This window comes from Manacus candei, unplaced genomic scaffold (genome assembly GCF_025592945.1).
Source record: "Manacus candei isolate 608988 ecotype Guabito, Panama unplaced genomic scaffold, ASM2559294v1 h1tg000011l, whole genome shotgun sequence".
Classification (NCBI taxonomy): Eukaryota; Metazoa; Chordata; class Aves; order Passeriformes; family Pipridae; genus Manacus; species Manacus candei.
In genome coordinates this window covers 31,291,626-31,314,954 of record NW_026138059.1, presented here as the reverse complement: position 1 = coordinate 31,314,954, position 23,329 = coordinate 31,291,626, and the positions used below count along the sequence as shown (strand labels likewise).

Genomic DNA, 23,329 nt, shown 5'->3' with positions numbered 1-23,329 from the left:
AAATTATTTCTTTTTCCTTGAAGTATGTTTTATAATTAACATAATAACCCCAATGAACAGCATATTCCTTTCATAATTAATATTACTGACATTTCATCATAAATGCTTTCCATGATCCTTATAATTTTCTTCAAGTTTGAAAGAGAAAAATCTTATTTGCATGACTTTTCTAATTGAATGTTATATTTGTGTTTGGTTGAAAACGTTCTATTTCATATTATAGAGATTAAGTAATCAATCTGAAAAATTAAGCACAGTCCTGCAGTGCCAGGTAAACTGTGATGTGCAGATTACACTTCAGTGTGCTACTAGTATCAATGAAGAACTTTGACTATATAAAAAATAGAGGTCGTATGTATTTTGCATGTCTCATTTATTTTTGCTGGATTCTTATATTCTGCCTGCACAGGACTTGGGAATTTGCTAGCTGTAGCTCTTTGAGGAAGAGTTTAGCATTCGTTTTCCTTTGCCTGCACTGGCAAGATATTTTTGATTCATGTTTGTTCATGCAAACTGACACTTTAGAGGAACCCCTGTTTGAACGTCGCCCCTCAGGCAGTCAGCCTCCATAGTTGCAACGCTTTTGATCTCATTAATTGCTTTACTGGAACCTAAACCATCCTGATTCCCTCACACAACAGGTAAAAATAAGCCTGCAGTCCGTATCAAATGTCACAGGTGGAAGACTGGGTCACAAATACAAGAGAAGGGACAGAGTGACAGTAATTGAGGGCATGACTGTATTCAATGACTTAAATGTACAACATGATTTTTACTGTTTTATTTTTAAGGTTTTGTTTTTCACAGTCTTTCCAGAGGTAAGATAAGTCAGTTTTGGAAGGATTGAGGACATCAAGGGAGAGAGCTTGAGGAACTTAGTGATAAAGGCAGATGGAAAGTGCTGGAAGAGATTGTCTTTAGGTATGCTTTGAAAGATATTTCCAGCTTATACATGGCAAAATAAAACCGCAGTACAAAAAAGAAGGCTGATTTTTTTTTAATTCCCTTTTCCCCAGTAATTGGATCTATTTTAACAAAATCTAACAAAGCTTTTAGCTGTAGCCAGTAATACTGACTTAATCTTAGCTGAGACATGAGGTTAGAACCTGTCACCTAACTGTCATTAACCAGTCCCTGCTGCATAACAGTGTACAAGATCAAACGCCTGTGCAGAAGAGTCCAGAATCAGGAAACTCTAAAAGGTAGCTTTCTACAAAATTATACCACAAAGGCCCACATGGCTTGAAAATCTGTCTGAAGCTCAGAGAAACTGAGCACCAAACTGCATCTTTGTCCAGTTCATGCTCAAGTGAATGGCCTTGCCCTTTGTGACTGTATGCTGAAATTTTGTGCAGTGTTAGAAAGAAAATTAAAGCTAATGTAAAAAATTTTTTAAAAAGTGGGAAGTTCTTCATTGTAGTTTGATATATCTTGAAACTAATTAAATTCTTGTATAGTTTCTGATAATAAATTGTTTAAATAAAGGGAGCTGTGTACTAAACCTGTACAATGTTCTTTGTGTTTAAATGCATTTTCTCTTTTTCTTCAAGATTTCAACAGTAAAAGAACCTTTCATTGATCTTTCACTTCCTATAATAGAGGAGAGGGTAAGAAACAGAATATGTAATAAGTAACTATTGCTCCTAGTGGATTGTTTCTACATACCTTTATGAAGATATTTATGTATTTACACAGAGTTTTGATTTCAAGACTAAAAATGTAACCTTGTCCATAAATACGTGTACTGTTATACATCTGTTCATTATAGGATTTTCTTTGTATGAATAGACATAAAATGTCTTAAGTGCATATATTTTTAAATTAGTCCAAACTTGGACCAAATGATCTTAGTAATGTATAGAATATATAGGTCTGAGATTAGCTTAATTGAGTAGAATATACTTCTATGAATAGAATGATTATAAACATTTTTTTTTGAGGTTCAGCAAGTTAGATTCTCATCTGTTGGTTTGCACGTAGAGAACTGGAGTCTCTTGGGTTGGAGTTTACCTACAGGATGAGACACTGTAAAAATGGATATTGGAATATATTTATTCTGGTATTTTCAGCATTTCATAGAATACTTCCATTAGCTGTGGAGGAACTGTGTTCCTTTGAAGGCATATACTATGGTTTTGCAGGACTTGGGGTTTTCATTTGAGAAAGTGGGGGTGGGTTGGGAGTGGTTCTTATGCCATCCTGCATATATTCATCTATATTTAAGGGAGAGTATTTAATGTAGCATTTATTCCTGTATAAAATGTATTCTTCTCCAAACACCAGTTTTGCTTGTAAGAAATTCGCCATCTTTGTTGGTGCATTGAGTGCAGATGCCTGCGGGAGTTAAAGCTTTAAGAACGTTTCGTGTATCTGGGCTCTTGTGCTTCCTGGTTCCCATGTGGAACACGGGAACTCTGTGGGCTTTCTTTGGCAGCCGTTTTTGTGGGCGTTTGGCAGTTGCTGCACTTACTTGAGGATGGGCATTACTTTTTGGTTTTTGCTTTCCTCAACAGTTCAGACACACTGCTGCCAGTAATGTGATGGGGGGTGTGTGGCAGCTCCTTGACCATGGCATAAGGGGGTTGGCTACACCAGAGACTGACTTACGGGAGCTGTGTCACCTTTGATTACGTCACATCTCATACAGCTACGCGTGTCCTTATAAAGTAATAGATTATTTTGTGTTGTATTATGTACAGGAATTTTGTGTCATTCCTATTCCTTCTGCCTTTCAGTTGATCCTTCAAAGACTTTGACAGTGAGTTTATGGTAAAAAAATTTTGAAGGCTAGTTAATTGGTTTTATGTAGGTCACTGTTTTCTGAAGTAAAGGAAAAAAACCCCACCTACATTCATCTTTCTGTAGGTTGCAAAGGAATACAAAATTGACATAGTGCCTTTCCTAATTTCCTGTTTAATTTCTTAGGTTGCAAAACCCATGCCTTTGGGAAGAACAGGTAAAGGTAAAAGCGTACAGGAGGCAGATCTTGGTCAGTATAACTGTTCTTCTATCAGTACACTGAATAATCAACCCAAAATTGTCAAGAAACACACTTTAACAAAAGATAAGGTAAGAACTTAAATATACTAACCAGTCATCTTGAGCTTATTCTGAAGTTTCTAGGGCAACTGGGAATTTCTAGGGAATTTTGATACCTATTAATGGGGGGTTTTTTGTATATGTGTTGCTGACATAAACTTGTTTTAAAATATTTAGGTCATTATTAGAAGCGTGAGGAATGACAGTTATTGGTAACCATTTATTTTTCAGTTACAGGGTTTCCTTTGTCAGGAAAAGAAAATCTGCAAACTAGTTTCAATTCATGTTGATTTTGGGACTATTGCAAGGGTCTGTGCCCAGTTGGGAACCATAAAAACTCTTCTGAATCAGGTCCTAACACATTAAATACACGTGAAGAAAAAATACAACAGAATGGCTATATAAAAGCATTATAAGAGAAGAGAATGAGACAGAAGTAGAAAAAGGACATGTGGTACAAACAAAGGACGAGGGGAAAGAAGTAGTGCAGAAACTGATTGTTGTAGGAGAAAAGGCCTACAGCTCAAAGTACTGAGGTGAATGGAAGGATTCCCACTAGCACCACTGGAATTTTGATCCAATTGAAATAACGGAAAAAACAAAGGGGAAGGAAAGTTGCTAATTTCTGTTGGAAAGTAGCCAAACAAAAGAAGGAAAAAAAAGAATCATGAACGCTTTTTATCTAAATCACTTTTTATCTAAAGGAGTAGTTTTCTGTGGCAGCAACCCTTTTCTTTCTTCTTGCAATCTTGATTTAAAAAAAATCAACTTCAGGTAATATACAAATTAGCAAACATCCTACAAGGGATGCTTTAGTTAATTTGACAACAAGTGCCTACAAGGTGAGTTGAATTTTCTTCTGGAACCTCTCATCGACTAAGGCCTCTGACGGGAGGCCAGGGACTAGCTTAAACCTGAGACCCTTTTTTAAATTAGATTAAGTGAATACCACTTCAAACATGCCATCCACAGCTGTCACAAAGTGAAAGTTATTAGTTGTGGGAAGTATTGATCTCACAGTAAGTATAATGCTCTTAGCTGACTGGGGTGTAGGTTTCTAATCCTAAATCAGTTTAAAAAGATCTTAGGGAAATTGACTAGCTTAAACATGTGAGAGATGGAGAATATAAAACAATATAACCCCCTAATAATGTGCTTTGAATTTGTCATGTTTCAAAAGGTATGTTAGATTACAAATCTATTTTCTGAACGCATTACTTTTATTACTGAAATAATAATGCCATAATTTACAGAACCAATTGAACCATGAGAGACGGCTCGCCAGAAAAGCTTCCTTGAAGGAAGAAGAAAGAAGTCCTGTTATCATGCAGGAAAAAACCAAAAAGCTTGAGCTGGAAGGTAGCTCTGGCGTCCTGTACTCCAAAGACACAAGTGCTGACTCAGCTGTCAATGGCAGTCAGACAGAGGGCAGTGAGAAGGAAGCCAGCCGCTCTGAAAGCAGCTTTGATGCCGACAGTGAAGCCTCAGAAAGCGAAAGTGCTTCTAAGCAAACAACTTTGAGCCCATCCAGCCACACATCTGGTTTGCACGTCAACCACGTAAATGTTAAAATGCCGCACAAAATGCCAAATGGCAGTAATGAAGAGGTGATTTCCAGTGCCATATCCAAACTTGGCTTCTGTGATCCAATAAATGAAGATAAAAAATCGAACCGTGGAGATCCAGCGTTAGGTTTATCAAATAATTCTGTGTTCTCAGTAGATAAATCTTCACTATCCCAAACCCCTCAAAATGCTTTCCAGACGCTTTCCCAAAGCTACATAACTAGCTCAAAGGAATGTTCTGTTCAGTCCTGCCTTTACCAATTCACCTCTGTAGAGCTCTTAATGGGGAACAACAAGCTTTTATGTGAGAACTGCACGGAAAGGAAACAGAAGTATCAGAAGAAAACCAACTCCACAGGTAAAGTGCTTGTACCTCTCTGGACAATTTTCAGCATTTCCTCCCAAAATGTGTTCGCTGGCTGCTGTTCCATTGCTCCAGCACAGGCCTCCCCACATTGTGGCTAAATAGAAAATGTCTCCCCAAGCAGAACTTGCTTGTAGCAACTCAAAACTTCATCAGGCAATGGCAACAAGACTAAATTTTGTATTAGAACATAATCATAGGTGTAATGTAAAATTTATTTTGCATCATTATTCTATCCAAGATAAGGAACTTAAAGATGACCATAGACTGAATATGTGCATTGCCTCATACTAATCTTTACCGCTGTTTCTGTTCCTTACAGTCCTCAAAGCTTTGAAATAAGTGCTGTAATATTCAGCCCCAGTAGCTTATATACTCAGGGAAGCAATGTTATTAAGTATGAAAAAGGGGCAAAAAAAGACACTTGCAATGAAGAGGGGAAAAAAACTTCCAAAGATTTGTAAGACTGGAGATGAGAGACAACTACCGTCTTGTGACAATGTTTTCCTTGATGTTTGTGTAGCACAAGCAGACCATTACAGTTCACTAAGATTTAATGAAAAATAAAAAAAAAATAATCCTCCAGTCTTTTGAAAAAGTTTATGTATAGACATTCAGAAGGTTAAAAAATTAAGCTCTTGTGATTATTTATAAATAAAATATAAAGGGAGGTAACAAAAATTTGCACCTTTGCCCTGCTTTTATAGATACATGGAGAGATACAAGTTAAGCATGAGTAAATTCAGAAAAATTAATCTAAACATAGTATTTTACAATAATTTCTTTATCATGATTGGACTTGGTTCCATGGGCACCATGAAAAATGGAAAAGGAACATCAATTTACAATTAATCATTATTTATTTTTTCCTTCTAAAACTAAAGATGTAAGAAGTCACTTTTACATTAAATGCTCTATTTTACCTCAAATGAAATATTTTCCTTTGAACATGCATAAAACTAGTAAATTAATTAATCTTTTCAGCAAAAATGAATGCTGATAGCATATTCCCTTTTACTGAGTAGCTAACCCTGAGCTACTTTTGGTAAGAGCCCTGTGTTCAGTGTCCTCTCCACATAGGGGGACTGGAGTCCACATATCCCAATCCTGTGTGCTCAAGCCAGCAGGTTATGAGGCATCCTGAGGTAGACAGCCCTCCTTAGATCTTTCTCTTAAATATGTATGAAGTATGTAGTCATTCAGAAAAAACTGAATAATGGAAAATTAAACTCTTAGTGATTAGGACATTAGCATAGATAAAGATCACCCATGCCTTCCAGTTTTTGTCCAGGGATCGTCCATCTATTTCAGGTTTTAAGAGAAAAGCTGGATGCTATAGTAACAGAGAGTGTAGTTGTGCAAGCTGACCTAGATAGTGTACAGGCTTCCAACTCTTGATCTGATTTGCACAAGACTGGCTAAAATAATGCTCAGATTTGGCAGATTATGGTTATTAATAACTAGAAAAATGAGAAAACATTTTTCTGTTACTCTACAAAATTTCCCTTGTCTTTTATATAACAAGTACAAAATCATTGCTACATAGATCTATTCTGTCAGATGTTTAAAAAATACTTTAAAAATTCCATGTGTCTGCCTTCACTTTACAAGTTATTTTGATACTCATAAATACAGAAAAGAAAATGGAAGGTGTCTACACAAATGCTCGGAAACAGCTTCTGATTTCTTCAGTTCCTGCTATTCTTATTCTCCACCTGAAAAGATTCCACCAGGTAAGAGGCTAAACCCCTCTTGTACATTCCTCTGCCCCTGGTGGACAAGCAGTCCTCTAAGTGTTGTGCATAGTGATACTGGCTTTTTATAAGGAGACCTGGTAGAACCACTATTTGAAACATGCTGGTGTTTTTGTGATTGTTGTTACACCTCCAGGGAAACGTGTCCATCATGCCTATATATAGAGTGTGGTGGGTTCAACACAAGCAGACACCGTATTGAAAAGATAACAGAGAATGTTTAAATCAGTTACAGTCTTATTCTTGGATTTGGTTCATTTTAATAATATAGTGCCACACCTTAGCTTTAAAAAGCTTCCTAGTAAAAATATATATTTTACAGTCTCTTTTTTTCTTCTTTTCCTTTGAAGGCTGGTTTGAGTCTACGGAAAGTAAACAGGCATGTGGATTTCCCACTGATTTTAGATTTAGCACCATTTTGTGCTGCATCTTGCAAGGTACCCATTTCAAATCTTTATTTTTATTGTGCTTCAGGAGTTGTCTGACCACAAGTGAAACTGGATTGATGATGATGATGATGATTCCTTCCTTTCCTAGAGACATTATAGAGTGCATTTTTCACATAGTGTCTTGAGATCAAAATTGTAACTATTTGCAATTCCATTCATATCAAGAATATCACAGATGTGATAGTGTTAACTGATACTAGTTAACACTAGTATTAGTTAAGCTATGGTGCTCTGATGGTGTTAGTGTATCTAACAGCATTAAGGACAAGTATTATTGCAAAATATAACAAAATTCAATTAATAACATTACTACATATTTGTAATAGATGTATTTCACCACTGGAAATGTCTGTTTTCTTCTTTTGAAGTAATACTGTTGATAGCTAGTTAAGATACCTGTAAAATTCCTTGTGAAATAACTGACCTTTGTTTTCTGTGTTTCTGGGAATGCAGAATGTTACGGATGGTGCAAGAGTGCTCTATAGCCTTTATGGAATAGTGGAGCACAGCGGGTCAATGAGAGGTGGTCACTACGCAGCGTACGTGAAAGTCAGGCCATCCTCCAAGAAATTACTAGAGCATATTTCTACCACTAAAAATGTTTTGGGTATGTACAAACAGAGCCTCCTTTGCCTCTCTGTAAAACCAAAAGCAACCACTGTCCACAAGGATTTATAGCAAATAATTTTTTAGCTTATACTATTCTGTAATTTTTAGAGAAGTCATAGGAAACCCCATCCCTGAAAGTGTTCAAGGCCAGGTTGGGTGGAGCTCTGAGCAACCTGTTCTAGTGGAAGGTGTCCCTGCCCTTGGCAGGGGTGTTGGAACTAGATGATCTTTAAGTTCCCTTCCAATCCAAACCAACCTATGATTCTATAAATTATTCTTTTTTTGTTGCACCCAGTACATAACCTACTTCTGCTATTAATTCCATATAGAACTGAGTGAATAATGGAATTTTGATTCAGTTATTAAACAGAGAATTTACAGAACACTCTCATCTCTTTCCTAGTCAAAATAATATGTCCAGATGAATAGTTGTGCCTGGTAAAATGCAATTATTTGGCATATTTGGTATTTGAAAATATTTTAGTACAAGAATCAAATCTATGACATTAAATGAAATGAAATTTTCCAAATATTTGGGCTTTTTATGTATTTTAGGATTGGAAATATTTAATGCTTAAAATTCTGGAATCCTCTGGTTTAATGTGAACAGGAAGAAGCTTTTTCATGGCGGATACAAGGTTTGGTGTAGGGTTTCTATTGGTATTTTGAGAACAGCACACTAGTTCTTACTAATATTTTTTGGATATGCAGAATGAAATAAGATTCCATAGAATAGAATGTGTTAGTGAAAGATTTGTTGGGGCAGGAATATGTCAAGCTGACCAAATTAAGTAAATATATTTACTATTTCCCTTCTTGGGGAGGAGTGAGAACCAAGCATTATCCTGTCTATCCTGTGGGGTATCACTTTGCATTTGAAGCTCATTTCCTATTTTACATTATTTTTCAAACCAAAGTTTCATTCAGTCTTATGCTTGTCTTGCAGTGATTATTGGAACAGATTAGATGTTTTTGTGTTCTTAATTTCACACTGGTCAGCTTTTGAAATAAAATGAATGCTTGGGGGTTAGAAGCTTCTCTTGCTATTTGAAATAATCCAGTGTATGTGTTTGATGATGACTTGAAAGACAAGAAACATCTTCTTTTGCTTCTGCATTTCAGGTATAAAAGAAGCCATGGGAGCATCAGGAGGACAGTGGGTGTACGTTAGTGATGCCCACGTTCAGATGGTTCCAGAATCGAGAGTACTCAATGCACAAGCATATCTACTTTTTTATGAAAGATTATTACTATAATTCTTAACAATTTAATTTCAAAGATGGTAGTGGGTACTTAGTTTATCTTATTTAAAGCTGCAGTGGTAAGAGTACCTGTAAATATTGTGCCTTTATCTTGTAGAGAATTTATCATCTGTTGGCTCTGAAGTTTAGTCAAGCTATTATAAATATGTGAATGGTTCTCTTAAAGTAAGCACTTTGCCAAACATTTAAAATTCCTGAGTTCATTAAAATGCAGTACCATTAGAATGTAAGATTATGTCCTATCCTACTGAGGTCTAGGGAAAGTTTGTTTTTTATTATGAAAAAGATAAGCTTTCACCCATAGTTCTGGAACAGCTGAGAATAGAAATGCTGATAGTGTTAAGTGCCTGGATTTGCTGGTGTACAGTAACAATACAAAGTATTTCAGCTTTCTGTGATCTAGTCCAGATCCTTCCCATCACTGGGTTGGATGTCAGCTTGTTAAGTTTTCTGCAAACAAGAACCTGCCAAATCATGTCTCTTCCATGTTTAGTAACTGGAAAGCAGTGTCCTTCCAGAATGGAGCAACAACAGCTGTCTGGGTAATACTTCAGTGAACTTTCCTGATAAGATTGGGAAAACGTGGCTTCTACAAAGTGACAGTGAATCCTCAGATACCCAGTACCCTTTCAGCTGTCTCCAGCTGGCACTGGTGTAGCAACGTACTCCTGTTTCAATATAAATATATACTTGGTGTGCATACGTATATCCTCTGAGATATATACACACACCAAAATCCATCACTATATATTCTCATCCTACCTAGTAGGAAAGTGATTTGCAAATACTTCCGTATTTAGTTATTTTTCAACCTCATAATTATGACAATGTACAGCATATAAGCTTGTATATGTACAGAGTTTAAGCATAACTCGGTAAATTCTGTTACTTTTGGTTCCAAACATGAATTTGTTTATCTGTTCCTGAATACTTTTCTCACAGGAATAAACTGTAAATTCTTTTTGCACTGTGTGTGTGAGTTGGACAGTAAATTATGATTTTTGCTCTCTGGACTTCCTTTTGTCAGCTGTGGGGGACAGCAGGTGTCCTAGTGGCAACTGGTTTCTGTAGAGTGTTTTATTGCCCTGGTTTGAGTTGTTACTTCTTTTGGTAATTTCTCATTTCCATCCCAGTGAGTAATAGATGCATTTTAAGGTTAAGAACTGATAACTACTGTGAAGTTATGTGGTAATTAACTTATTTAATAAGCACTTACTTAAATACAAATTACTTCTGTAACATTTCCATTCTGTCTGGCTTGCTCTTTGGTAGAGAAAAAAAATGTTTATTTCTGCTTACTGTTTTCATTTATGGAAATGTGGGGGTTTTGTGGGTGGGCTTGGGGGTTTTTTGTGTGGGAAAAAAAAAACAAACCCACAAAAACCCCCATGCCATCCCTATTACTATCTCTACTGTGTGTTGCCATACCTACCTGCCTGACTCTCCTGTTCTCTAGTTCTGTTTCAGAGCTTCATCCCACCTGCATTCACTCTTTTGCATAAGAAAATGGCACAATCTGCAATAGCCGCATTTGCTCAAACTGCTGAGGTATATTTTACAGTCACATTACTTGCACATTCCTGTGCAGGCACTAAGGATTGTTAGGCCGTACAACTGATTGTCATAACAGAGTGAGCCCCCAATTGCACAGGATTTTATTTTCCAAAGGAAAACTCCTCTGTTTAGGTCAAAATTAGGCTATGCGGTTTGGCTGAAATGATAATTTTTTCCTTCCACAAATTAAAATTGTTTCAGTCCACACAAAAGTAATAAAACTCAGAGAAACCAAGCAGTCAGCTTTAGCCATCTGTATTCCTAACCACATCTTAACCTGCATCTGCACTAAGTAAGTAAGTAAGAAAGAAAGAAAGAAAGAAAGGAAAATAATGTTTAGATTAGAGTTGGTTCAAGTACCTTAATTCTCTTTTAGCTCCTTATCGTCCCATACCCTGCATCTACCTATACACACCTTCCTCCTCGTTGTATGTAACTGATTGAAACTTCTAATTCTGGGTAACAGTCATAGTAACTAGCAACTAAGTTTCACTTCTGTGATATAATCTTGCGAGGGGAACACAGATGAGTTTATTTCCTCCACTTTAAAGCAGACAGACCGAGTATTCCTCGTTTTTCTGACTTGCGTAAAACTACTGAACCTAAGTAACTGTATCAATCTCCTACTTTTTAGCCTAGATCTACCTCCCTAGACTGCAAAACTAGGAGAGAAACAGAACAAGATTCTTGACCTGTTACTTCTTATTTTTAATGCTATTTTCAGGAAATTCTTGGGGTGGTCTTCACTTCTTTTTAACTGGAGTTTACAAACTGTTTGAGCAGCTGAAATTTTCCCAAGTGGACATACTGACTAGGATGCCATAAAAGATGCTGGCAGGATTATCTCATTAACAGCCAGGGAACGTTTCCTTGTATTAAGGTATTTTATAGAACATGGAGAGAAAGTGGCATGAAAAAAACCCAACGCCTTTATCCAAGATAGCCATCACTGTTGCTCCTGAATGAAGCTTTTTGAGTTGAAATATTAGCAGGAACTCTGGTAAGCTCAGAGTCAGGAACAGGTATGAAAATATTATAGATGTAAATATTCTCTAAAAATGAGGGCAACAGGTGAAGTTATGCCTTCAAAATGAAAAAAATTACAACTAATGCAAGATGTCATATAGGATTTTAGATGCAAGTCACAGTGTCCTTTAAAACATAGGTTTGGGTGTGTGTGTGGGTGTGTGTGTGTATGTAAAATTTGGCTCCAAAGCAACTGATTGTACATAAATGTGTATACTGAAGACTTGTTATAGTTCCTTATCAGGAACTGCAAGAGAAGCTCATAGCATTCTGGGAAAACAGGGGTGTACACCCTTTGTGTGCTAGAATTCTATAGTCTAGAAACTTGCAGTTTCCTGCAACTGCCAACTGTGTACATGCTATGGAAAAGCTACATGTTTTCAGAATTTAAGTGAAGGGCTTGAAAGTTTAAGCCTACTTAAAATATCTCATTTTACCAACCAAAAATATTTTTAGGCCTACAGTTTCTACTCTTTACAGAGCTACACCATACTTTTGTAGCCACCCATCCTGAGAAAGTGCAGTAGCCTGCATCTTCACGTGGAATAGCTTCAAAATGGCTTTCTCTTTGTACTACCCTTCTCACAAGGGCAATGATGTTTTCTTCATCAGCCTCATCTGTTCTTTTTGTTTTCAGGGTCTCCATAAGCCTCTGTGTCAATGTTTTTCCTTTCATTGATCCTCAGCCATTATATAGTGGTTCCCAGTCCCATCTCTTGTTTTCTGTGAACTCACAAAGCTCTTACAGGAAGAGCTACTGTAGCTGAAATCTGGCCTGTCCCTACCACCACGCTGGCTCTGCCTACAGACTGCAATACAGGTAATTGAGAAAAGCTGTGAGACCTGAGCAACTCTCTGCTGACCAGTCACAAGACAGCACCTTTAAAACAATGAGGAAGAATGCAAATTAAGTATTTCCTCATTCCTCACTAAGTAAACCTCATTTATGGGAAGTACTTGATTTGCATATGGACAATTGGAACCCCCTACAAAAGTTTATCCAAAACAGAGGCATCAACAAAGTCTGCTGCATCAACTAAGGAGTTAGTACAGATTATAAATCCTTTTTGCTCAGAAAGAACTTTGTTATCTTTGGATTTATATAATTGATGCCAAATGTGGCAAAATGTGATGGGAAATTTTATTATACTAACCCACCTACCCCAGTACATGTACAGACATCACATTTGCATAAGTCTATTCTCCTAAGAGAGGGCTACAAATAGCGGTGAAGGAAAAACAAACAAACCCTGAACTTTGCTGCCCAAAATGTACGCACTGTAATTGCCTTGGTTTAGAAAATGAAATCCACGCAGTTTGCCAAACCTCCCTCCCCTTCCCCATCTGCACCCTCTGTGTGTATCAATGAAGTGCTCTTGCTTACGGGATTTCGAGTGGTAGCAGGTGAGAGTGGTTTATAAATTCATTAAAAGGCTGAAATGTCTTAGCTTCACCATTTGCTTCTCTTTGGACTTCTTTTTTATACCAACACAAACTGAATCAGAAAGGGACATGAAATTAATGCATCTACATTCTCAACCCACTATAAAAATCTTATTTGAACATACTGGTAACAAACTAAGATTTGGAAAGGAATATTTTCTTGAGGAGAAACTAAGATGTATTAAAATGGGAACAAAGCATTTGAATACAACTCTTCTGTTAGGAAAAATTAACAAATCCAATTTTAACGAAAATAGCACACCTGAGAAAAGAGCTTTACAGCAGCCTTGATTAAACAAAGATCTGATATTCCTCAGTTTTCAACAGCTGGACACTTTTGCTGTACCCTGTACACATTTATGCACCTGTACAAAGATTTACATATCCATGTAAAAGAAATGCCACTGATTTTCTGTAGAACTGTTTCATTCCAATTTATTTTAGAATGGATTATTGTTTCTTCTGTATCTATTTACCATGTCTTAGGCTGTCATTTTGCCAGCTGTTCTACCTGTTTGTACCTTTCCCATTGGTGTATAAACAAACTGCAGAAATGGTGGGAAACTGATTATTCAAAGTGATTCATAATCTATTTTTTTGTAAAGGGAGATTATAAAATGTATTTTCAGCTGGATGTCTGTTAGTGCAAGTCAAAGCACTTCCCTTGCACAAGATTATATGAAAAGTCTAAGTGAATTTTTATGTTACAACATTTGCAATGCATTGCAACTACTTCAAGGCTACTTGATATACATTTCACTTATATAAAGTCATAAATACCCTTGTCTTCATGGATAGCAGTAGAAAAACTAACTTTTTAAGTGTCAAGAATGTTTCTTACATCTATGGCAGTTTCCAGTATTTTTCTAGTGCTGCTTTTAAAAGAAAACAGAAAAGCACTTGTTTTGAGTAGGCTTATGAGTTCTTAACAATTGCCTCCTTTCTTTGCTAGCTTAGGGGGTTTTTTGGTTTTCAGCTGTGTAACCTACGGATCATTGCAGTGAACTGTAATGAAACCACCATGTCAATGGCTGCCATTCCCTATTTAGCCATTGAACAAAGTTGAGTTCTGATTCTGCTGTCATTTATGCATAGGGATAATCCCTGATATGTTCATGTGTGGCTGTACTTATACAAAAGACAATCCAATTAATCAAAAAACCTGTTGCTAAGTCCAAAATACTTGTGAGCAATAAAAAGTTTCATTTTGTTTTCATTCATTTCCTTTTTTTCATATGTTTGAACCAATAGTCTGTCTCTTCTCTGCAGGTATTTAAGTAACAAATAGTATTTTTAGAATTCTACTACAGTACTAATACATGATGTATTTTATATGTAGATTTCTAATTCCAAATATTACTAAGTAAACAGGGTCTTACAGACTGTATTTAAAAAAACAAACACAAGTCTGATCAGTTTTCCAGTCTATCCGAGGTGCTTTAACAAGTTTCTCAGAGTAAAGCTGCCATTTGTCATCTATTAATTTTGTCTTTTCTTCTGTTATATAGTATTTGACAAACGTGAATAAAACATCCAGCCATTTGGAAAATTACATTGTTTATAAGCTGTTTCTTGTACAACTGAGTTCACATATTTTTTTCCTTTCATCTTGTATGACAACATCACTGCCCGTGGAAGAGCTCCCTAGAGATGAGTCCGTATCCTTGAATACTTTAGCTACCTGGCTTGTTTCCCCTGGCTTGCCATCTGTGGCACAGGGCACATATTAAGACACAGTTTGTTCCCTTTACAAGAACTGAGTTCTGTAATTCTGTGGTAAGACCAGGACCAAGAGTGGGGCTCCCTCACATTCCCAGTTTCAGTAGTGGCTGAAAGCTTGCCCATCTATAAGCACCACTCCATGGTTCCAGATGGAACCTGGAACTTGGTTCCCTGTTGTGTCAGTCATCACTAGACAGACTTAAAACCTGTGCAACACTCCTGTCCATGGAAAGCCCTCTCGATCCTGCCATTCCTTGCGACACAGAAAGGGAAAAGTCCAGAACATTCCAAATAACAGTAACATGTAGCATAAGTGGCACCGACAAATCTTACACTGAAATCAATACAAAAGTTTCTTGAAGCTTTTGATTTTTTATAGATTTATAGGGGGTAACTTGCTCTGTTACTCTGTGTGGGTGTTAATGTTTACTTTATGCAGTGATCAGAGAGATTGTGGATGTTTTAGGCATTTACATCCATGACGCTAAAGGAAGGGGAAGGCAGTGATCGCAGCGGTAAATAATGTGCCAGCTAATGAAAATCCCTGTCCCACAAACGAATGCAACCACTCAGTCCTTCCCTAGGGGATCACCCCCAGTGTCCATAGAAGAAGAGCTTTGCCGTTTGCTACGGGTGATTTTGGTGTATCTTTAACCATTAAACTAGGAAAATTTCAAGGTAGATCTAACGATAACTTAAAAGTTAATCTGGATATTGAGAATAAACTACTTAGACAATTGTCCTGCTCCACGAACGCTCCATATACACACACACTGACCTGACTTGGCATGCTGACACTCTGCAGCTGTGCAATACTGAAGTTACTTGTGTATTTCAATGTAGGATCCTTGCATTGAGTCTGTCCACTTACACCACTTATGTCTTCGTACACCAGCTTTATGTACCTCTTCATGTGGACTCCGCCCTCCGCACTGGAAACACGGATCGCACTCTCTGACCACCAGTTAGATCACCTGCGGAGGCCACGGAGCTGACGAGCTTCCCATGGGTCTCCCCACATTAGCGCAGCCGGGGAGTGGAGTTCTCCGCACGGCTTCCAGGCAGGAGCGTCCCCGCCTTCCCGCCCCGCCTCGGCTGCCATGGAGAGCCGCCAGCGGCAGCGACCGCCGGCGCTGCCCGAACTAAAGATGGCGAAGGGAACTAAAGATGGGGGAAAGGAAAGGGGAAGAACCGCCCGGCTGCCCGCGAGCCCTCAGCAAAGATGGCGGGACAGGCGTCCATGTATGGCAGGCGAGGGTCAGCACCGTTACACGCTTCACTTCCGGGTGCGCGGCAGCGGGCGCCATATTGTCTTGTCCGTGAAGACGAGGAGCGAGAGCGGGGGTAGCGCGGCCGCGGAGCGGCGGCACCGGCGGCGGGAGGCGGGGGAGAGCGTAAGTAGCGGGGCGGGCTGTGCTCGCCGGCGCTTCCGGGGGGCACGCGGGTGTCGCTGACCCGATCTTCCCCCTTCGCTCTTCCTCCGAGCCGAGCCGGGAGGGCGCCGCGCGCCGCGGCGGCGGCGGCAGCCGCTCGCCAGGCGTGAGGAACTGGCGGCACTGCCAGCGGGAACCGGCGGCCTGGACGAGAAGGGACGAGCCTAGAGCCGCTCGCCCTCCCCTGCCGCCCCCCGGGGGGTGTGGGGGGGCGGCGCGCTGCGCATGCGCGGCGGGGGGGGGGCCGGCGGGACCCCCCCGGGATCCCCGTGCTGTGCCCCCCCCGCCCCGGGGTCCCGGTGGGCACGGGCCGCCGCCCGCACTGCGCATGCCCCGGGGCCGCCCCGGCACGGGGCACCAGGAGAGGCCGGAGCGGAGCGCGCGGCCCGCGGGGACAGGGATTCCGGGAGTCTGGGATGCTGGGAGCGCGCACCCGGCCCGGCCGTGCCGGAGGAGCCGCCGGGTGCGCGGGGGAGAGTGTTCGCTTGTTTTAGCCGGTAACCCAGTTAGGGAAGCAACATGTGCCCCGGGATTCGGTAGTTGGCTGTGTCAGCAGCTTGGCTCCTGCGGATGAAATGTATTTGCGGGATATTTGTGCTGTTTCATGCGTTTCGTGGCCGTTCCTGAGTTCGTTCCACTGGAGGGCTCCAGAGAACTAAAATTTAACAATATCCTCACACGCAGCAGCAATTTTAAGATACCTGGACCTGATTCAGTAGCCTGGCAAATGGATCCTCAGACACACCACGGGATTGGAAGACTTTTTGGTTTCAGCACTCCCCACGCTGATTTTCTGTACTTCTTTAGACAATCCCACAGAGTTGTTGAAGTGAAGTTTGATGGGATGTGCTAGGCTTTATGGTTAAGGATGGAGCCACAAAAATGGTCAGAAGGCTGGAGTCCCTCTCCTGTGAAGACAGGTGATGAGAATTGGGATTGTTCAGTCTGGAGAAGTGAAGGCTTCAGGGATACCTTGCTGTGGCCTTTCAGTACCTAAAGGGGCTGAATAAGAAAAAATGGGGAAAGATTTGTTACCAGGGCCCAGGACAAGGGTCAACAGTTTTAAACTGAAATATAGCTTTAGACTGGGTATAAGGAAAAAATTTTATATTATAAGAGTGATGAGAGAGTGGAACAGGTTTTCCAAAGAAGCTGTGTGCCCCATAATTGGAAATGTTTAAGATCAGGTTGAATAGAGCTTTCAGCAGCCTCGTTTCTTGCAAGATGTTGGACTAGATGGTCTTTGAAGGTCCCTTGCAACCCAAACCGTTGGATGATTCTATGATGTGCTACCCCAGCTGAAATTTACCAAGTTTCTGGAACAAATTACAGAGTATTCATCCACCTTGGTGTTGTTCATTTCTTCTGTTAGGCTTATACCTGTAAATCTTTTCAAGCAAACAACTTTATTGGAAGGTGTGGGATACAGTGATAAAGTGTTGCCCTAAAGGATTTGTTTTAAGGCACAGGGTCAGCTACCTTTCAGAGGTGGGGGAATGGTGGTCTTCAAAGCATGAGGCACATCTGCATAAGGCAGACAGTGTTCAAACATCATTTTACCAAGACAGGGTTACAATAGCAGTCCAGCCAAACTGTTGTACTGTTGGTAGGAGTAAGAAACCCCTTTTGAATTTTGAGGTTAAGCTGCACTAAAGGTGGTGCCTCTTGTGGGTGTTGTCAATGCTGCAGCTCCCCTGACTGTGGAACAGAGGAGGAACTGAGGGCCTCAGATTTGTGCAGGGACAAGTCGGTGGGATTACTGACCATTGAGTGACAAATCAGAAGACAAGCCTCTTGAGTTCTAAATTGTTTGGTACAGCAGCAAACCTTGTGTCATCTCTGCTATTATGTCATTACAAGATTTCCTGTATTGTCCTTGTCCCGTGGCAGTGCAAGCTTCTGCTCTGATAAGAGTGGTTTCTCCTCTTTTGGCAGGGTTTAAGAGTCCACAAATTTAGCACAGTTCTGCAATTTTTGGGGGGATAACTCACCTCATAAGCTGTAGTGGTAGAGTGGAGTCATAGCCATGTTTGATTTTTAGTTAGGTGTAGGATTATGTAAAGATACTGTGGAGACAGAAGTGTCCAGTCTCACTTCTTTTCATGACTGAGGTATGTTGTGATCGTAAATCTGCCTTTGGTGACACATAATACTGTGGGTAGGTGCTATTAAGCATTTTTACTTTCATCACTAGCTGGTCCTTCTTCATTAAATGACAACTGTATTTATCACTGGGGGCAATACCTGCTCATAACCAGCGAGAAATAGTTGTTTGCTTGCTTAGTTATTGGTACTATAAATTTTTTGAGCAGAGCATGTTGATCAAGGAGGAAGTTGCAGATGGACAGTTCACTTTTGGGGGAAAAAAATAATGCTGTGTTATGTGGCTAATTGAAAATCTAGCATGAGGACTTCCAGCAGAATGATACACGAAAAAAATGAGATCATGACTTCTTTTTTTTTTCCCCCCAAACCCAAGAGATCTTTGACTTAAACTACTGAAGTTATTATGATGTTTCTGTGGTAGTAAATATTCTAGCAGTGGGTTTAGTGCTTTATGAGAATCAGAACGTGTTTGTCCTTATGTCTTTGATACACAAAAAATAAGGAAATGATACCTGACTTGCCAATATCTGGTCCTTTTGTTCTTTTTAAAGAGTTGGCTTCAGCTCAATGGATATGTGGATTTAAGTTTGAAATAACAGACCTTGGAAGCTATACTGTTTGAATGACTCACTGAAGAAGATTTCATAGTACCTTTTTTTTTCTTTTTTTTTTTTTTTTTTTAATTTGGCCCTTGTTCAGCCTACTTCATCTTGGTAGCACTGTAAATATTAGTCAGATGTGCTGACTTGTGAACCAGGTTCTGGAAAACTTCATAGATACCGAACCAGATGTTTCCATCAGTTCTTTTTCTTGTTCTGTATTTTGGATCTTGGTTACACGTTTGGAAAGCCTCTGTTCTTCAATCTTAGAAAGAACAGTTCTGATGTTCAGAAATGCAGTGGAGTAATTGAAGTTGACTTCCACCATTTTAGTGATACACAGCTGTAAATGGGCTGGATGTCTTGCTGCAGATGCCAGCAGGCACATTGGTGTAGCTTCTGGTCCTCAGGAGAAGAAAAGATGGGCATTAAATGCCTGCAACAGTTTTGGGTGGTGCTGTAGATGATGTCTTTGCCAAAAAAGTGGGATGGGTGAAACAGAGTAGCAGGAAAGACAGTTACTTTAACTTTTCCTGATTTATTGCAAACTTAACTCATTCCATAAATATTTAATTTTCTAATCAGTAGCTGAGTATAATGTAGTAGTAAATATTAATTCTCCCAAATAAAATGGAAGCTGGTTTTGTCTGAGTGATGGCATGCAGTTGTTCTGACTCTGAATGTGTCTCTGCAGCCCCTCTATAGTAACTTCTAGGGTTTGTTCCTATCTGACTGCATAGAATGCAGTGCTTTTCCACACTCCCAGATCTTTTCAGCTTCAGAGGTGTTCTGAATTACCTGGGTCTCCCATGTCAAGACCCCCAGATGATAATTCTTGTGACACCCTTTCTGCATTAAATTATTCTTTTTGGAAGGGGTGCTCCTTTTGGTATGTGAGGCCATTTTTCCTTCGCAGTTCTCTCTTTAGCCACATCTGTTATGTAGGGATTCTTACAGAAAAGTATCCTTTATTCCAGTGGCACAGTCATGGAAGAAGTGCTGAATTTACATTTCCTTCCAGTTTTTGGAGTACACTGAGATAGATCTTCTTGGAGTCTGTACAATATGTGTCCTTTATTGACTTCAGATTCCATCTCAGTTAGATATTGATAATACCATGGATGAGCTGCTCTATGTTGCATGTTTGGGAGAAACATGTGAACCGTTAGTGTATCCCTAGAGTATTTATCCACTAGTCCTTCCAACCTCATCAGTGATGTCTGTGCTATCATGACCCTCTTGAAGCAATAGCATAGTGGCAGGAAGGGGAGGGGTAAACATCCCCCAGACAACACTTGAACTTGAACTCTTGGAGGTACTGGTCTTTTTATTAACTGCTTTGCTCCAGGTGTTGTGAAGGTATGATTTGATTTATCCTGTTTGCAACTGAACCGTTCCACAGAATTCATCATGGAAGCTCATCATAAGCCTTCAGTCACTGTGCTAAAACTCCACAGAGTCAGTAACAACTATCTTGAATGAAAGGAAAAGGTCTTACATTAGAATAAGGTGCTCATGCGAAAGATCTATGGATTCCAAGGAGCTCTGCTTCTGAGACATCTCCATTTTCCTTTAAATCCATGTCCACAGACTGTGAGATGCTTTTGAGGTCCTTCTCAAGGTGTGATGTGGATGACTTCTGTGGTCCAGGAATTCTACAAAGAGCATCAGATAGAGACTGATGTGCCTTTGCTGCTTGTGCTGTCTTAAGCTCACACCAAGAGATCACCTAGCTAGTGAAGCTGATTATATAATATTAATTTGTTTCCAAACCAGTACTTGCAGTTTATGACAAACCAGGACTCCTGTCCCTTGCGGTCTTTCCCTTCAACTACTCTGTAAACCTAAATATAGTCGAAAAGTCATGGCTGCACTGGCAGGTTATCTTAGAGGAGATGTTTGTTTTGGTTTTGATTTTTTTACCTGGATATCTGACCTATGAATGGAGTATCAAAAAGGAGTGTGTTGTCTTTAAACCCCGGGGTGCCAAGACTAGCTGTGTAGGGGTTCTCCAAGTGTGCAGGATGGCCTGCAGTTTCAGCTTCTTTGTTTATTTAGATAATGAATACTTCTTTGCTAAAGTGCAATGGCTGTTTGGAATGCCTGCAAGACAAGATCTTTAGTCATTAGAAAAACTTCTGCAGCCATGTATTGGAGCTCAGTTTACAAGTAAAACTTGTTGGGCCATCCTGTGTCATATATTGACCTACTCTTCGGGAGTGATGTGTCCTGTGATCAGAAAGGTGATGCAGCAGCCTCCCCAGAAATCACTTGATTATTGGCTGTGGTTCTGTAGGTTCCAGAGTTATTAGTCCACCTGTCTACAGGGTTGAATAAACTGGACTGCCGGATGCTGAAGATCTGGTCAATTGATGTTGATGTCTGATGTAGGAGTTCCCAACCCGGATGTCCAGCTCATGACACTGCAGAAGGTGCATGTCACTCTCCTCCTAGGGACAGGGGACAGCCTGAGTCCTAGGCTATCTCCTGATTTCTTGGGAGTCGAGTTAGTCTAGCTTCTAACAAATACCTTATTTAATTTCATCTTCCAGAGAATACTTGTTGCTCATTGCTAAGATATTTGACTTCCATGAATTTCCTGGAAAGTCATTCAGAATCTCCATATCTCCGCTGCAGAAGCCGTGGATGTTTGAGGTATTCTGCATAGTTTGGATTTTGTGTAACATTCACGTTGAGGAGAAGGATATTGTCACAGTAATGGGAATTTCTTAGAAATAGCAAGGAAGTGTCTGCAGGAAGTCCTCATCTGGGCAGCTAGGTGTGGTTAATTGTCTTCCTGGTGGCCTTCTGGAGTGGAACTTCCTAACTTCCTAAGTCTTTGTGCTTTTTGTCTTGGACTAGCTGCATGAATTGGAGCAATTCAGATTATCCATTAGCTGTATTAAATTGATAAAAAAGGTATTGATTATCTTTTCAGGGGAAGTGTCTTGGCTTTTTCAGTTCTAATGCAGCTAATGTCATAATGCACGTAGGGAAGATAGTATCTCCAGGATAACAAGAAGACTTTGTCTTTTGTCATTCACAGAACTGAGTCTTGACTACTCCTTTCCATCGTTGAGAGGTCAGGGCATAGCTACCTCTGCACAAGCGCATTTGGACTGGATAACAGATTTTATGAGCTTACACTATGAAACTGCCGAGGTAGATTTAGTTGTTTGAGGAATCTGAGTGAATCTGTTGGTGCTCAAAGGCTGTTGGTGGCCTTGTCTTATAAATGGCCCCATCTTTGATAGCAGTGGGCAGTGAGCTGCAGGGGCCCTCACCAAGCACTGTGCCATTGGGAAATTCTCAGGAAACCATGCTCTTCTGAACAGGTTGCATTTCTATTGGTGTCAAAATCTAATTTGCTTTAAGATAACTGTTTTGTGGGAAGTGCTGGGAGGAGTCTCCCAGAGCTAAAGGTGAGCTTGTGAATTATCACTCAAAACTGTGTTTACTGGTAAGTACCTTCTAATTGTATGCTTTTCAGTGTGTGATGTGTCTGGACGTATCATACAACTGCATCAGAAAATATGTTATGCAAAAAAATGGACAGATTGAAGGAGATGCCTTTTTTCCTCTAAAAGAACAAGTTAACACTGAGAGGTAATCTGTAGCTGAGCTGAAGTCACAATCAAGGAGAGGAGTGGAAAGGTGCCTTTTAAAATATCTGTTCTTTCTCTGTCTTTACCCAACAGAAAGTTAGGTTCAATACTGTAGTAGAGAGTTTGACAACAAGTTTAAATTTCTTCTGAGTGCTGTTGGCTCTCGGAAGTTGCTGGAGATCAAGGTAAGTCCTACCTATGTTGCTGTCTCAGCTTTTATCATTAGCAGGGGAGGCTTCCCCAGCAATCCTCTCAAGGGTGGCACTTTTCATACCAGTAATTTGCTTTAATAAAACTTCAAGAGATCCTGGTCCAGCCTTTGAATAGGAGAGGTTTTTTTTTTATAAATAAGCAACATGCAAAAGAACCTATATCAGCATGTTTGCTCTTAAAAACTCCAGCAAAATTTTGAGATACCACATGAACTTTTCATAATAAATTAAGTACATGTAACTGAAATTAGATGCGAGTTGATGAGGTGTTTTGCTCATGTGATTGTGCTTCTGTACAAAACAAGAAGAATTCTCAATTGGCTTCTGTTTCTTCATTGGTAAACAGATTTTTAATAGATTCAGGTTCCTGTTCCTCAGGGAATGGCTCTTGAAGCACCAATAAATGTTCTTTTGTTTGTTTGTATTTGCTAGAGAGAGAGAGAGAAAGCAAAAAAAGGCTATGTCCAGTTGAATTGGAGGGTAGAACAGCTAACTAAAAAAACCTTAACCCATCATCATGAAGGAGGGTAGTAGCTGCGTTTTCCTTTGTAATTAGGTACCTGTAAAATGGATCCATTCTTTGAACC

The 23,329-nt window shown here is 39.7% G+C and overlaps 2 protein-coding genes across 6 annotated transcripts in view; both read left to right on the top strand.

Moving 5' to 3' along the window:
* USP45 (ubiquitin specific peptidase 45) overlaps window positions 1-10,289 on the top strand; it is a 51,987-nt gene extending 41,698 nt beyond the window's left edge. For all 4 annotated transcript variants that reach the window (XM_051778176.1, XM_051778175.1, XM_051778177.1 and 1 more), the window contains 7 exons: window positions 1,551-1,607; window positions 2,926-3,069; window positions 4,293-4,962; window positions 6,604-6,701; window positions 7,073-7,159; window positions 7,625-7,778; window positions 8,903-10,289. In XM_051778176.1, the coding sequence (XP_051634136.1) occupies window positions 1,551-1,607; window positions 2,926-3,069; window positions 4,293-4,962; window positions 6,604-6,701; window positions 7,073-7,159; window positions 7,625-7,778; window positions 8,903-9,036 (1,344 nt within the window). In that variant the 3' untranslated portion in view covers window positions 9,037-10,289. The remainder of the gene's footprint in view (window positions 1-1,550; window positions 1,608-2,925; window positions 3,070-4,292; window positions 4,963-6,603; window positions 6,702-7,072; window positions 7,160-7,624; window positions 7,779-8,902) is intronic.
* Window positions 10,290-16,069: 5,780 nt separating this feature from the next.
* The window catches only part of PNISR (PNN interacting serine and arginine rich protein), a 28,033-nt gene continuing 20,773 nt past the window's right edge, over window positions 16,070-23,329 (top strand). For both annotated transcript variants that reach the window (XR_007902887.1, XM_051778179.1), the window contains exon 1: window positions 16,070-16,181. The gene's annotated coding sequence lies outside the window, so the exon portion shown is untranslated. The remainder of the gene's footprint in view (window positions 16,182-23,329) is intronic.